This window comes from Cyprinus carpio, chromosome B7, assembly GCF_018340385.1.
Source record: "Cyprinus carpio isolate SPL01 chromosome B7, ASM1834038v1, whole genome shotgun sequence".
Classification (NCBI taxonomy): domain Eukaryota; kingdom Metazoa; phylum Chordata; class Actinopteri; order Cypriniformes; family Cyprinidae; genus Cyprinus; species Cyprinus carpio.
Genome location: NC_056603.1, coordinates 2,292,399 through 2,308,730, shown reverse-complemented (window position 1 = coordinate 2,308,730; position 16,332 = coordinate 2,292,399). Strand labels below are relative to the sequence as shown.

Genomic DNA, 16,332 nt, shown 5'->3' with positions numbered 1-16,332 from the left:
TACAGAGAAAGATTCAAAGTTGATTCACAACACTGCTATTTCATTTGGCAGTATCCGTTAAAATACTACGAAATTAAATAATTGTACAATTAATATATTAAAGATGTCACGCAATAAATAAATAAAAATTAGAGTGAAATGCGTATCATAATGTTTCTAACAATAAATATAAGTGTAATAAAAAGTGAGAACAAATAAATGAATTGGCTGTGAAATTTCTTTATGTAACAGTGACCTGAAATACAATACAAACAAACCTTGAAATAAAAAGTGCCTTTTACCTATCAAAGTCTCAGGGCTGAGTCTGAATAAATGTTTTTAGTTTTTGTGTGAGTGTTTCATTTTTAGGGGTCATGTACATGAGCTAAATGATTGACAAGGTATTTCAGGGGATATTTATCAGGTCTTTTTTCATGTTACATGGGGGAAAAAAGTATTTGTTGTATGCTTGCATTTCACTGTATGTTTATCTGTTATAACACGCTATGACATCTGTAATTTCATTATATTTATTGAATATAATTAGATTTTTTTTATGTTTTTTTTTTTTTTATTTAATTTATTTTTGCTTTTAAAACTATTATTAGTTTTTGAATAGTTTTTGCTTTCCTTGAGTTAATCAAGCCGATCACAGTACACCAGATGAATGTTTGGCTCGTGATCAGAAAGTCTCTTTATGTTGGATCTGAGTGTGTCGGCGTGAAGTGCTCGTCTCATCTATTTCTGTGCTCTATTATGTCCCAAACTGACCACAGAGTGGGTGTGTAAATTTGTATTTTATCTAGAAGCTCCCCGGATACAGACTGCTGATGACTTTATTTAACTCTGATATGTTCACACACACACACACACAATTATCACAAGTATAAAAGGATGGTCATTTGAAAACGGTAGAGGAAGACATGGTTTTACCCTTTAACTGATCTGGATCATGAAAAGTGACCATCACATGTAGTCTAAAGTTTGGAATAATTAAGATATTTGATGTTTCTGAAAGAAGTCTCTTCTGTTCACCAGGGCTGCAGGCTTTCAGGATTCACAGATGAATAGAAAGTTCAAAGGAACAGCATTTATCTGAAATGAAATCATTTTGTAACATTCTAAATGTGTTTACTGTCACTTTAGGTCAAGTTAATGTGTCCTTGATGAATAAAAGATTTTTTTATTATTATTATTATTCTTACTGACCCCACACTGCTAAATTTTCCACACACACACAAAAAAAAATCACAATGTTACTGTATTTTTATCAGTTCAGTGCAGCCTTGGTGAGCAACAGTGGCTTCTTTCAGAAACAATACAAACTCTGGTCATGTTGACCAGGAGCTGTGTGTTTTCTGTGTAAGACGGTTCACTAATCATTCACAACAAGGCCAAGAGCATGTATTTAAGAAAGAGGCTGAGCATTCTCTGGTGTTGATTTTCAGGGTCAGGATGAAGTTGAAGGTTCTGATAGTTTTGCTGCTAAACTCTGGACCTACAGAGTTCTGCTGGAGCTCATCCACTGGACAGATTCTGCCTCTCAAACCCTTCACGTATTCCACACCGAGAAACACGGCCAGCAGCAGCTCCTCTAGACGTCCAACGCACGGATCCCCGCTGGTTTCCTCAACTAAACACCGTATTCAGTGGGAATCAGTATTTTTAGTTGAGGACCAGGTTTAGTGCAGCAAACTAGCGCAGATCAAGACCGCAGACGTCTAGAACTCCATCTGAATAACGTGATCTTTAGTTTAGACAAAGACGAGTTCAGGACTGAAAAAGATCCAATATTAACAATCAGAATTTGTTGTTATTTGGTGCAAAGTTTGGTTACAAAAAACTCTTTAAGTATCTTTCAAGCATCTGAGCATAAATACTGTGTTTTCCAAAAAAATGAGATTGAAAATACAATTGATTAGAGGCTAGTTTTCAGAGAAGTTTATTTTTTCGTCCACTGACAAATTGTCTTGTTTTATAAACCTCTCAGTATTTTACTTCAGTTTTGATTCGATTAGATTGTTTGGGGTGAAATACTTTTAAGATGTTCTCTGAAAGCAAGGCTCGCAATCTTGTATAATTTTGCTTCTCGAGTAAATTCATCTTCTTTAAGCTGATTTCACTGGAAAACGAGACCAAATACAAGCTGAGTGCATTGATCTGCTCAGATGAGATTCTGTGCCTCTGCGGTCTTGATATGGTGTGACAAACAGATCTATAATAATATGCTAATATTATTACTGGACTGAACCATTAGGGCTCTTCTGTGAAATACATCACACGCTTCAGCCTCGGTTACACTCGTGTTAGTTGATTTTACCATTGGTGTCAAGAGAAGCGCAGACTGTCACACAGAAATCAGCACCGAGTCCTTCACTCTGTCATCATGTACTCTGTCCAAACCCATGGGGCAAGGCAAACATCACGTTTGGAGGATCTGGGGCCAAACCGTGAAAGCAGACAGTGAACCGAAGCTGTCAAGCATCCAAAATAGCTGCATCTGGACTCAGTGAATCTTAATGCACGAACAAGTACATGAGATCACATCTATGAGATTTCACAGATATACGGCAGAAAAAAGTTTCTGGTCACTGTACAGTATGTTTTTACTGATTAAAAAAGAGCAGTGTGAACATTTCCACTATGGAATATGAAATAAAATGAGCAGTTGTAACTTTTTATCTCACAATTCTGAGTTTATATTTGACTTTTTGTCTTGCAATTCTGAGAACTGTGAGATATAAACTCAGAATTGCAAGGAAAAAGTAAGAATTGTGATATAGAAAGTCGCAATTAACTAAAAAAAAAAAAAAAAATTCCAAGGCAAAAACAAACATTTTAATTGTAAGATATAAACTAAGAGTTATGAAAAAAGGCTGAATTGTAAGAAGAAAGTCAGTCGCCAGATATAAATCCAGAATTCTGTGAAAAAAGGCTGAATTGTGAAAGTCAATTGCGATAAAAAAAAAAAAACAGAATTGTGATATAAAAATTTGCAATTACTTTTAATACTTTTTTTTTCAAGGCATATATATAAAAAGTATTAAAAAGGTCAGAATTGCAAGATGTAAACTCAGACAAAGAGCCAGATTTCTGAATTTATATCTCACAATTCTACATTTATTGTCAGAAACGTCTGAAGTCCAAATTGTGACACTAGATGTCGCAGTTACCATTATTTAATTTTAATTTCCGTAACACAAGCAGGCTTCCATATGAATGCGAGTAAATGATGCCAGAATAGATGGAGTTAGCATTACTCTGACTGAATGCAGATTTCTAGTGTCATTTCACTCACAAACTAACAAAGTTTGCCGTTTACAGTATTTCAGGTTAGATCTAAAGGTGATAGCAGTTAATAGTTGCACATACATGAAAGTGATGATAAAACGACACGACCCACGTACTGAGACACATACAAGAGTGCAAGCCCCAGAACAGACAGGTAAGTTAGTGAGCCGCTAGTGATCAAGCCGACTAACCTCCTTACTGTACTAACAGATGATGTAGCAAACCGCCTGTGACTTAGACTGTGAACTACTGTATGATTTCATGTGAACTAAAGGCATTACTGAATAGTGAAGATAACAGTGCTATTTTTAGACTGTATTCTATAGCCTTACAACCAAAAATCTGAAATATTAATATATTAATGTCTTTATTTATTCATTTTTACCGAGATGTCATGTAAATGTAACACTGTGATGCATGTCTTTGCTAATAACAAAGCAGCGCAGCTCGTGACGACTAGCTCTGCGGCTGTGGATGCTGTGAATCATGTCTGGAGAGTTATGCACTGTTCTGATCTGAATGCAGCCGCTGCACGTCACGCTGTGTTGAGTTTATCTGTGACACACACACACACACACACACACACACACACACACACACACACACACACACACACACACACACACACACACACACACACTAACGATGCTTCGCAGCAGAGTGTTCAGCTCATATTCCTCACATTCTCTACTTTATATTATTGATCACAGGATCATGTACATGTCTATATTAATCAATAAATTATGGGATGAAACTTAAAGTGTGTTCTTTGTATTATGTAAGAATTCTCTGAGCAGCTGCTGTGTGTGTGTGTGTGTGTGAGAGAGAGAGAGAGAGAGAAAGAGTGTGTGTGAGTGAGAGAGAGTGTGTGAGAGAGAGAGTGTGTGTGTGTGTGAGTGAGAGAGAGAGAGAGAGTGAGAGAGAGTGTGTGTGTGTGTGTGAGAGAGAGAGAGAGAGAGAGAGAGTGTGTGTGTGTGTGTGTCTGTGTGAGTGAGTGTGTGTGTGTGTGTGTGTGTACCATTCAGCACATAATCAAGTGAGAGAGAGTGTGTGTGTTTGAGTGAGAGAGTGTGTGTGTGTGTGTGTGTTGGAAAGTTTTAATACTTGAATGTGAGAAACAACAATGCCGTTTTCTCAGTATTTTTCATATACTAATTGAATGTCATTTTATGTTTTGCATATACAGCACCTAGTGCAGTGTAATGTTATATTAATTGATGAATACTCTTAATTTTTTCAGTAATTTGCTAAAACTGTGTTACCCAGAGTTGTTTTGATGATTGTTTCTGGGTGTCTCGTGAAGTTATAAAACACACACATTATATTTATATATATATATATAGCTAAGCTCTAGAACAAAGCCTAGAAATCATCACTGCTTTTTAGGATTGCTTTAGTTTTTTATGCATTAATAAAGTATATTTATTAATTTATTTTATTTGTAATATATTTTAACATGTAATAACAAAATCACACTTTAAATTGTATTTCCATTTTATTAATAAATTCATTCATTCATCAATTTTAGTTGCATCATAAAATAAGGGCCCAGCTCTAGAAAAGACCTCCTCGACATTTTAAGATGTATTTTTCAAGGCTTGGATTTTCTCTCTAATATCTTGATGTTTTCGGGTTTGCGTGACTGTGCGCTGCGCTCGTTATTATTAATAATAATAATAATAATAATAGTAATACTGAAAGGATGTGAAGTGTTTATACTGACGGAGCCCATCTCAGGGCCTGGCCAGTCGGAGCTGCGCATGCGCACCGGAGCAGCGCTAATGGCGGAGAGCGTGCGGTCGCCGTTCGATTACCGGGAGCCCCCGACCCTCGACAGCGACGGGGATGGAGGAAAGCCGCCGCGCGGGTCAGTCGCTCTCGCCGGAGAACCGGGTCGTGGCGTTCGTTTCGCGGGGAACGCTCGGATTAGCGCGCGTGCTAGCGGTTAGCTGGTCCGGTTCTGTTGTGCTCGCGCACACGCCGCGACGAGAGGAAACCCCGCGGCCGTTACACCGAACCCCGAGCTCGCGCCTGTCTGCACTGCGTTGTTTTGGCGTTCCGCTTTACCGGGGCGCGTTAATGTCGCGAGCGGCGGAGACTCGAACGATTAGCAAAACACTGCGCGAGTGCGCGTGCATAGACACTGCTGCGGAGCGCACTCGCGCGTGCAAGCAACCGTTACAGCAGTTCACCATGGCAACCGGATCCGGCCCGCGCGGTGTTTTTATTCGCGCGACGGCGGTTATTGTCGTTAATCGCTAATATGAGAAACGCGGTTTATTACTGTATTTGACGCAATAACGAAAGAGCCACACAGTCACAGGTAAAACAATAACTGCATTTCAAATATAATAGACATCATTTCATAAGGTATTATCGTTCTCATTATACATGCAATTCCTAAATTACGAAACAATTAAAAGCGTCAAACACATTTATTTAATATAGTAATAATAAAGTCTGCATGTATTATTGTTATAATATTATTCCCAGCTCAGTAATGTGTTCTAAGAGCGCTTTTCTTGCGCTGCCATAGTTTATGACAGTGTTATTTCTGAATGTTGAAGATGTTTACATGACTCCCGTGACTCCAGACCCGTCTGAATGAACATTATATCACTGTTTGTTCTGTGAGGAGAGAACCTTGTGTAGAAATGCGTCTCCTGTTAGCTCACTGCTCTTAGCAGTAATTATAATCACTTATCTTTTATTACCATTATTATTATTATTATTATAGCTAAGTTCGGTTAAGTTAAACTGATTCCTGAGTCATTAGTCTGAATCAGTCAGAACACTGAATCGTGTGTGTGTGTGTGTGTGTAGATGGTCTGACTGTGTGTGTGTGTGTGTGTGTGTGTGTGTGTGTGTGTGTGTGTGATGGTCTGACGGTGTGTGTGTGTGTGTGTGTGTGTGTGTGTGTGTGTGTGTGTGTGTGTGTGTGATGGTCTGACTGTGTGTGTGTTTGTGTGTTCTGTACAGGCGAGTGTGTGTGTGTGTGTGTGTGTGATGGTCTGACTGTGTGTGTGTGTGATGGTCTGACGGTGTGTGTGATGGTCTGACTGTGTGTGTGTGTGTGTGTGTGTGATGGTCTGACTGTGTGTGTGTGTGTGTGTGTGTGTGTGTGTGTGATGGTCTGACGGTGTGTGTGTGTTTGTGTGTTCTGTACAGGCGAGTGTGTGTGTGTGTGTGTGTGATGATCTGAAGGGTTGTGTGTGTGTGTGTGTGATGGTCTGACGGTGTGTGTGTGTGTGTGTGTGTGTGATGGTCTGACGGTGTGTGTGTGTGTGTGTGTGTGTGTGTGTGATGGTCTGACTGTGTGTGTGTATGTGTGTGTGTGTGATGGTCTGACTGTGTGTGTGTGTGTGTGTGTGTGTGTGTGTGTGGTGTGTGTGATGGTCTGACTGTGTGTGTGTGTGTGTGTGTGTGTTTGTGTGTTCTGTACAGGCGAGTGTGTGTGTGATGATCTGAAGGTGTGTGTGTGTGATGGTCTGACGGTGTGTGTGTGTGTGTGTGTGATGGTTTGACGGTGTGTGTGTGTGTGTGTGTGTGTTCTACACACTCGAGTTTGTGTGTGTGTGTGTGTGTTCTGCACAGGCGAGTGTGTGGCAGGAAGAGGAAGGGGACGCCGGTGAAGGTGTGTGAAAGAGCGGCGTATGTGACGGAGGACGAGGAGGAGAGTCTGTCTGAACACAGTTACAGCCCAGGTACTGAAACACTCCTCTACTGCATCTGTCTGAGTGTTCAGAGTGTTTTATCCAGTCAGAGCTCTTTCAGTGTAATCAGCTTCAGCTGCTGCTTCTGGTGTCAGATCTCGAGTGATTTTGATCAAGTAAAGGTCAGAATAACTGCAGTAATATCTCCAGATGAACTCTTACTGGACTGAAGCAGCTCAGCTTTACTTGATTCTCCATCAATCATGTTTTAGAGTCTCAAATCTGATCATCAGGATCTTTTGAGGAGCGTCTGTTTCCAGAAGCTTTACTTTCACTGTTCCTCAGCGGAGGAATGATCTTCACAAGCCTCCAGAACATCTCACATCTTCTGAGGAGCCTTTATTTCTTCATCTCTCAATCACTGCATTATATGTTTGGAGTATTTACATCTCATCTCACTGAGACACATTACTGCAGATATAGAGCACAGACTCATATTTAGATTTAGTATATGTTCCACTGTTAGAAAGATCTCACTGACTTACATCACAAGCAGCAGAATTTCATCATATAAATATCAGCATCTGCAGCAGATTCATATTTTCTGTCTCTGAATAAAACAGAGCTCCATATTCTCACTTTATCAGACTATATGAGAAAGTCTGATGGATCAAATATGATCCGAAACAAAGCAATACAGATAGAAGTGTATATTGTGTTCAGGTTCAGTAGTGTTCAGTTTAAAAGAAGCAGGTAATTCTGACGGTGTGTTGTGTGTTTTGTTGATCTGTGTAGGAGATGATCAGTACACCGAGGGAGCCGGAGACAGTGTTCCTCCGCCGGGCGGCCCGTACTACCTCACCGACCCGTCACAGCTCTGGTACGAGCACAACAAACTGCTCATTTACTCCACAGAATAAACAGAGAAGAAGAGCAGCTGAAAACATCTCACAGTTCAGATTTTTGCCCTCAGAATTGCATATTAATAATCTCACAACTCTATTATAATTTTAAAGTAATCCAATTCTAATTTATTTCTTGTAATTGCTAGTTTATTTTAAGCAGGTCTAACTTTTTTTGTTATTCTGAGTTTATATCTCACAATTTTCGACTATTGTTTTATTGTAATTGTTAGCCTGTCACGCAATTCATTTATTTTTCCCCGTAATTCTAAGTTTAGATCTTGCAATTCAGAATCTCAAATTTACATCTCACAGTTTGTGTGTGTGTGTGTGTGTGTGTGTGTGTGTGTGTGTCCTGCAGTGTGCCTGAGCTGGCTGAAGAGGGCGCTAGCGGCGTCCGCGGCCCTGTGCTGTTCCACCCCCCGCCCAACTGCAGGATTAGAGAGGTGCATTGTGGGAGTCAGGTCCGGCTCGTCGTCATAGCCATTCGAGACATTGCCAAAGGCGAGGAGATCACCGTGGACTACAGCCTGAGCGACTGGGGAGAGAATGCCATGGTGAGCGATCAGAACCTCACTGAGACACGCTACACACTCTGTGCATCTGCTTGAGCGCCAAGCTAAAGTGTGCTGTTAAATCACAGGGCTTTCATACTTCGGTGTCCCCACGTGGGTTTGAATGTGGATTCAACCCAGAGAGCACCATCAAGAAGGTGACACACACACACACACACACACACACACACACACACACAGACTGTCTTTACTTGCACAACCTGAGTAAATATGATATATGTGTCCCTGCAGCACAGAAGCAGTCATCAGTAGCACAGGAGAAATTTAAGCAATAGACAACAATACATTGTATGAGTCACAATTATACATTTCTCTTTTATGACAAAAATCATTAGGATATTAAGTAAAGATCATGTTCCATGAAGATATTCAGTAAATTTTCTACTGTAAATATATCAAAAATATGCATTGCTAAGAACTTCATTTGAACAACTTTAAAGATTATTTTCTCAATATTTAGATTTTTTTGCACCCTCAGATTCCAGATTTTCAAATAGTTGTATCTCAGACAAATATTGTCCTCCTAACAAACCACACATCAATGGAGAGATTATTTATTCAGCTTTCAGATGATGCATACGTCTTAAAAAAAAAAAAAAAGACTCTTATGATTGGTTTTGTAGTCCAGGGTCATGGTTTGATTTACTTTAAAGGTGGCATGAACACTGCAATCTGATGTGCATCACATGCATTTGAACAAAATTGCAGTACATGTGAAAAATAGCAAGGAAAGTGACCAAAAGGAGTTACTGACTTCTGGGTATTTGGTCTGTGTGATTATCTGAAAATAGAAAAAGAAATGGTAAGATATGTTACTGTAAATCAAACAGGAAAAATTCCAAAAATATCGCAAATTAAATTCTACAGTATGTCAACATATTTCTCCAGCCATCAACCATCTTCTCAAACTTGTAATAAGAAATGCTGTTGTCAACAAAACTAAAAATAAATTATATTTTTTCTTAAATACCAAAACACAGTGAAATATTAAGTGTAGTAATATTTTTGCGTTATATTTTTATTTAGTAATATTCATTAACATAAAAGCAGGGTTAGTATAGTTAACTAAAACTAAAACAAACATTGTAGTTCAAACTAAAATATCGTGGTCAATATTGTTAGTCATTAACTAAAACTAAAAAATAAAAAATTACCTTAAAATAAACTTTAACTGAAAAAAAGCTTATTTTACTTATTTTAAAAGCTTAATAAAAACTGATTAAAAAAACACACAACAAAAATAAAAAAATAGAAAAAATCTAATTCAAAATATTAATTCCAATCAACAAAATAAAATCCTATACCACGAGACTAAAAAAATCTGCTGCGATGTTTGTCAAACAACAATAAAATCATCTTCACACTGAAAGTTTGTCTTGTAGTCACCAGGCCCTAAATCTACTGCATGTTTATCTCTCTGAGGAGACTGTGTCTCACAGCTGGTGTGTCTCTCTGCAGGAGGAGGAGCCGGGCTCACTGCCTCTGTCTCTCACTGTTTCTGACTACCTCACTCCGTCCTGGTCTCTGTCTCCCTCCTCCTCTCCGCTGTCTCACTCCGAGGCCAGCGACTCCGACCGAGAGGAGGAGGAGGAGGAGGAAGACGACGATGACGACGACGACGAGGAGGACCTGGACGATCTGCGGGGACGCATGATGAGACGCCGCAAGAAACGCAAAACCTCGGCGACCATCAAGAAGAAAGCCCAGCCCCGCCCCCTGTCCTTCACATGCCCCGCCCCTTCCTCACCGCCGTCCTTCCAGCAGCCTCTAGCCCCGCCCACCACCAACATAAACAACAATATAAACATAAACATCGGCGCGAGCGGCACGCTCTCCCGCAGACAGCACTGTCCCTACTGCGGCCGTCACTTCCGCTCCCTCGCTAGGCACCTGGAGAAACACCACGAGCAGCAGCCCGAGGTCCGAGCCGCCATGGAGCTGTCGCACCCCCCCAATCAAGACGCCTCCTCGCACCCCTTCTCCTCTCCCCCTCAGCCCTCGGCCGTCCTGGGAACCACCTCCCTGTTCTCCCGCGAGCGAGACGCTTTGTCTTCGCCTCCCAAATCGGCAGGAGTCTCTTTCTCGCTCTCGCTGTCTCCTCCCCCCGCCTCCAGCTCCTCAAAGAAGAGCTCCGCGATGAATGTGACGCCTAGGAAGGGCACTAGGAAGAGCCCCGGCGTCTCGCCCAACCCTCCCGCCCGGAGGGGACGGCCGCCGAAGAAGCAGAAAGAACTGCAGCTGAAGAAGCAGGAGGAGGCAGAGCGAGCGAAAGAGGAGGCGCCTGGGAAACAGGAGGAGAATGAAGACGAGGAGGACTTCGACGCAAGGTCAGGTGTCAGAGCTTGTGTTTGGTAGTTCAGAAGTCGTTCTTATCTGCTGAGTCGCGACCTGGAAATAAATCGTATGTTGGTTTTGATTGATGATAAAAACTATGTGAAATAGGGCTGCACGATTAATGAAATAGCTTAAATGGATAGTTAACCCAAAAATGAAAATTACAAGTAACGCAAATTAAAACTGGGAGGTAACACAGTTATAACGTAATGCATTACGTTCAATAAAAAGTAACTAATTAATGCAGTTAGTTACTTTTTTTTTGAGTAACACGATATTGTAATGGATGACTTTTGAAAGTAACTCCCCCCAACACTAATTGCAACACATGACATAATGTCCATATGAGTTCAGTGAGTGTCAGTGGAGTGTCTCTGCTGTCTATATGGATACGTCTGGATATCCCCGGGATGGTTGCAAGGGTGAATAGCTGATGTTGTGCAGATCTGGATTTTCTAAATGATGCCACTGTACTGTGGTAAAGAGTGTGGTTGTGCTCCTGCAGCTTTCGGCACTCATATAAAAAAAAAAATCTCATAGGACCCACAATTTTTGTGATATCAACTTCAAATTTGGAACATAATTTGGTTACACACATGGTTTTGATTTTGTAGCAATTTTAGAGTGCAACATTTATTTTATATAAAATAATAATAATAAAAAAATAGTATACTACATTATCTTTACTGTGAACATAAACTTTTATAACTTTTTATACTTTCTTTTTTCACTTCAGCAATAATCTGCTATGTGTCTTCTTTAAAAAGAGACCGACCTTAGGTCTGTATTGACAAGCTTTGATAAACAAGTGTTCTGACAACATTTAAATAAACAAACAAACTATCTTCATATAATATGTACACAAAGGAGCGGCGTATCCTAAGGGATACAAACTTTAAAATCAAATAGAAGAGTCAAGTTTTGAAAAAAATAAAAAAATCATTAAATTGTATTATCTGAGTTCCAGTAGGATGGAAAATAGCAGTAAATAAATTTTCTGCTCACCCTCAAGGCATCCTAGGTGTTTATGACTTTCTTCTTTGTTCACCCAAAAATGAACAGACGAATCCAATCAGAACCCTCAAGGCATCCTAGGTGTTTATGACTTTCTTCTTTCAGACAAATCCAAGCGGAGTTATAATAAAATATTATCCTTGCTCTTCAAGCGTTAGAATGGGAGTAGACGGGTGTTTTTATTCAACAGTCCAAAAGTAGTCAAATAAAGCACATCCATCCATAATAAACCGTGCCTCTGGGGGGTGAATAAAGGCCTCCTGTATCAATGTGTTTTTGTAAGAAAAATATCCATATTCAAAATGTTATAAGTACTTTCTCTCATTTTGTGTGTGCAACGCCTTCGACAGAAAGCAGAAGTTAGAAATGTTAAATATGGGTGTTTTTTTTCTTTGTTTGTTTTTTTAACAAAAACACATCGATTCGCTACAGGAGGCCTTTATTCACCCCCCAGAGGCACGGTTTATTATGGATGGATGTGACTAACTAAAAAATAAAAACACCCATCTACTCCCATTCTAACGCTTGAAGACCAAGGATACATTTTAATATAACTCTGACTGGATTCGTCTGAAAGAAGAAAGTCATATACACCTAGGATGCCTTGAGGGTGAGTAAAACATGGGCTAATTGTCATTTTTGGGTGAACTACTCCTTTAAGCAATGCTTGGGTTTTCCACATGATGCTGCTGTGCTGAGGTAGAGGGTGTGTTGTGCTCCTGCAGCTCTGGACGCTCTCACATGCCTCCTCTGCTGTCGTCTCTCTCCACGCTGGTGCTGTACCTCCGGCGGCAGCAGCACGCCTCGTTCCTGTCGCTGTCCCGCGCTCCTCCATCCGCTGAGGCCTGGCGTCTGCTCTGCCACTCCAGCCTGGCTCTGCTGATCCTCTACAACCGGCACCGCGAGTGTGAGGTGGCCAAGCTCACGGTGCAGGACTACCGCAGCCGCTCCTCCTGCGACGCCGCTCTGTCGCCGTTCGAGCGCGCCGTCCTCGGCCAGCTCCCGCGTGTTAGCGTGTTGGGCAAACGCGGACGCCTCCAGCCGCTCATCCTTCCTCCGCACTCAGAGGCGTGTCTGGATCTGCTCCTGAAGACGTCTGCAGACGTGGGTGTGGATCCCCAGAGCCCCTATGTGTTCTCCCGGCCGTATCACTCCCCGGCCACGCCGCTGCGCGGGACAGACCTGCTGCGGAGCCTGGCACGCTCTAGCGGTGCTAAGAACCCCGCGGCGCTCACCGCTCCCCGCGCACGCCGACAGGTGGCCATCCTGACCCAGCTGCTGCTGCTGGAGGAGGGAGAGCGGGCCGCCAAACGCCTGGAGGACTTCCTGCAGAGCGAGTATCACGTGTCTCAGAGCTGCGCTCGGATTGGTCAGGACCCGGCGCTGATGAACCGCGTGGGGAGAGTCGTTCTGTACGGAGAGAGAGAGGGAGTGCTGTTCAGAGGAATGAGCCTGCAGCACATCTGCCTCGAGCTGGACGGTACCGCAAAACACACACACCTCATCAGATAGACTGGGAAATATTATTACAGCTGTTATCTGTGTGAATATCTGTTAAAGTGTAATTTATTTCTGTGATGCACAGCTGTATTTTCAGCATCATTACTCCAGTCTTCAGTGTCACATGATCTTCAGAAATCATTTTAATATGATGATTTACTGCTCAAGAAACATTTCTGATTATTATCAATGTTGAACACAGTTGTGTTGCACAATATTTTTGTTGAAACTGATATATTTTATTTTTCAGGATTCACAGATGAACAGAAAGTTCAAAAGAACAGCACCAACATAAAAAACAAAACAACTGTAACATTATAAATATCTTTACTGTCACTTTTGATCAGTTTAATGTGTCCTTAATAAATAAAAGTATGTTTTTTTTTTATATAAAACTTTTCAAACTATATTCAAACTTTTGAATGCTAGGTTTTCTTGAGCAGCAAATCATCATATTAGAATGATTTCTGAAGATCATGTGACACTGAAGACTGGAGTAATGATGCTGAAAATACAGCTACACATCACAGAAATACATTACACTTTAACAGAGATTCACACAGAAAACAGATGTTTTACATTCTAATAATATTTAGCTGTTTTACTGTATTTTAATCAAATTAACCATAAATTAATAACATGCAGCTTTTTGTTCTTAATTAACAAAACAGCTGCATTACATTGTATTACATTTGTTTTACAATATCTAGAAGTAAATTTATGCTAATATGTGTATACTTTGCAATGGTAGAAAAGTGGTTTGCTAAAGGTTTTCCTGCCCTCTTGTTTATATCATGTTACAAACAATGTTTTATTTCATACCCATGAGTGTAATTAATGTGCAGATATGAAAATTAAACGAATCAAGATTGTTGATAAGAACATGATATTAAGGGCTGTGATCTTGTCCATTACTATCAAGTTCTTCTGCATCTTAACATGATTTGGGGGTTCGTTTTTAACAAATCACTTTAGTAAAAGAGATTGACCATTTTATTTAGCTTTTTGTTGTTGCGTTTAATTGCAAATATGAAACTTTACAATGATTCCTACTATAAATGAAAACCATTAGAGCGGCTCAAAAGGCCCAGCTGTGACGAGCGTGCACATTAACAGATGTGAAGTATGCTATCTCAGCACAGAGCTGTGTGTTGTGTTTGTGTCAGTGATGTCGGGGAACTCTGCCGACTCGTTCTCTGATGACTCTGATGGAGAGGCCAGTAAGAGTCAAGACAGAGCCGGCGCTGGCAAGAAGAAAGGGTTGAGTACTCGAGCGCCGCGGCCGAAGAAGAGCAGCCGCCCTCATCAGTCCACCAGCTCGCCGTCCGCGGCACACAAGAGACGCAGCGCTCAGGTCAAATCAGGTCAGCACAGCTACCAGTTCAGTCACGTCTCAGAGGTTTGGTTGATTCTGAGTTTGCATTCTGAAGAGAGAGAGAGCGAGGAGAAATCGGTCAATAGCAGCATGTTTTTTATTTTTCTCACTGGTTGCACACAACAAGAAGAGAGTGAAAACCTCCCTAAATTTAGTCTGATGTCGTGTTGCTCTGGTGTAAGAAAAAATAAACTTGACTCAAGACATACTGTCTGAAAACAATCTTCCTGTTAAAATATCTAAACCTTTTTGTAATAAAAGCCATTTTAATTGTGCAATATCATTAACATAGAATTACAATTACAATATATATATATATATATATATATATATTTTGAATTAGTTTTTTTTATTCTTTATTTATTAAACATTTTTGATTTGTAACTTTTTATAGCAGAGCCTGAGATCTGCCTGTATACATAAAAAAAACATATATACAATATTACAAAACAATATTAGTGGGATAACAATACATCTCTGGATTTCAAGAGGTCTGATAAAGTGTCAGTAAGATTCAACCAAGAGATAAACAGATCAAGGATGCTGAGTCAGGGAGCAATCATCGCTGGGTCACGCGATCACAAAAATTAGGTTTCATTTCAATTTTAATTAATGTTTTAGTGATTTTGCTGTGTTTTTTACTTGAGATCATTTTTTTTTTTTTTTAGTTTTTGCTTTTCAAAGTATCTTTTTTTTTTGTTTTTTTTTTTTTAGTACATCAAGTTAAACTAACAGAAAATAAGAAATACTGCTCTTTTTTTAACTATAATTTTTAGTACATCAAGTTAAACTAACAGAAAATAAGAAATACTGCTCTGGCAACTAGCTTTTTATATTTTTCAGTTCACATTTATTTTATATCAGCTAAAAATGTTTTAGGGGTTTTGGTTTAAGTGAACTGTAATAATGTGTGTGTGTGTGCGTGTGTGTGTGTGTGTGTCTCAGGGAAGCGCGGCGTGCTGAAGCGGCCGTGGTCGGAGGCGGAGCGGGTCGCCGTGGAGACGCACCTGAAGAGGAACATCATGGAGCTGCGTGTTCCTGCGAAAGCGGACTGTGAGCGGTGCCTGCAGCTCTGCCCTCTGCTGGTCAGCAACCAGCGCGACTGGAGGGCCATCAAGTTCTACTGCCACAACCGCATCCAGCTCCTGAAGAAACAGGGACGCAGAGACGGGAACACGGCCCCCGCGGTCTGCTAACCGCAGTAACACATACACACAGATGACAGAACAGTGTTGTGTTTTGTTTAATAACTGTTCTTCAAAGCTAGCACACAGTGCAATCGCACACACACTTCACACATTCCCCCGTGTGTGTGTCTCTCGGATCATCTCTCTCAAACTAAGGATCTGTTTCACACGCCGGTGTTCAGACTCAGAGAATGAAGCAGGTTTGGAGACGCTACAGCGTGACTCTCTATGGACTGTTTTATGCGACTGGCGTCAGTCATGTGAAGTTTGGCTGTGATGGATCCGGGCTGGTTTTTCTGGAGGTTGGTGGATTATTTGACCTTCTCAGACCTCGAGGTCAGTCTTGGAGATTCTGTCCGGCAGACCTCAGTCTGCACTACTGGAGATCAATCTCACAAACAACACGTCCAGGTCATTATTCACACTCAGATCAACAGAAAATACAGGAAATCATATTTTGCATAAAGAAAATGTTGCCTGGTTTTTATTAACCTCTTTTTTTTTTCTGGGGCAAAAAATATA

General features: G+C 40.7%; 2 protein-coding genes across 2 annotated transcripts; both read left to right on the top strand.

Annotated features, from left to right (window-relative positions):
- Positions 1-4,982: 4,982 nt before the first annotated feature.
- On the top strand, positions 4,983-10,755 carry LOC109091248. Its single transcript, XM_042728879.1, has 6 exons — positions 4,983-5,137; positions 6,865-6,974; positions 7,719-7,803; positions 8,187-8,382; positions 8,469-8,537; positions 9,859-10,755. The coding sequence occupies exons 1-6, from the start codon at positions 5,031-5,033 to the stop codon at positions 10,753-10,755; spliced, it is 1,464 nt and encodes a 487-aa protein (XP_042584813.1). The 5' UTR covers positions 4,983-5,030.
- A 1,620-nt stretch (positions 10,756-12,375) lies between these two features.
- LOC109091249 lies at positions 12,376-16,112 on the top strand. The gene is made up of 3 exons (XM_042726922.1): positions 12,376-13,228; positions 14,415-14,612; positions 15,569-16,112. The coding sequence occupies exons 1-3, from the start codon at positions 12,490-12,492 to the stop codon at positions 15,817-15,819; spliced, it is 1,188 nt and encodes a 395-aa protein (XP_042582856.1). The 5' UTR covers positions 12,376-12,489; the 3' UTR covers positions 15,820-16,112.
- The last annotated feature ends 220 nt before the right edge of the window (positions 16,113-16,332 follow it).

Coding starts and splice junctions, on each gene's coding strand:
- LOC109091248 (XM_042728879.1), top strand. CDS start 5,031: ATGCGCACCGGAGCAGCGCTAATGGCGGAGAGCGTGCGGTCGCCGTTC. Junction 5,138..6,864: donor GGAGGAAAGCCGCCGCGCGG/GTCAGTCGCTCT, acceptor TGTTCTGCACAG/GCGAGTGTGTGGCAGGAAGA. Junction 8,538..9,858: donor CAGAGAGCACCATCAAGAAG/GTGACACACACA, acceptor GTCTCTCTGCAG/GAGGAGGAGCCGGGCTCACT.
- LOC109091249 (XM_042726922.1), top strand. CDS start 12,490: ATGCCTCCTCTGCTGTCGTCTCTCTCCACGCTGGTGCTGTACCTCCGG. Junction 13,229..14,414: donor CATCTGCCTCGAGCTGGACG/GTACCGCAAAAC, acceptor TGTTTGTGTCAG/TGATGTCGGGGAACTCTGCC. Junction 14,613..15,568: donor CAGCGCTCAGGTCAAATCAG/GTCAGCACAGCT, acceptor TGTGTGTCTCAG/GGAAGCGCGGCGTGCTGAAG.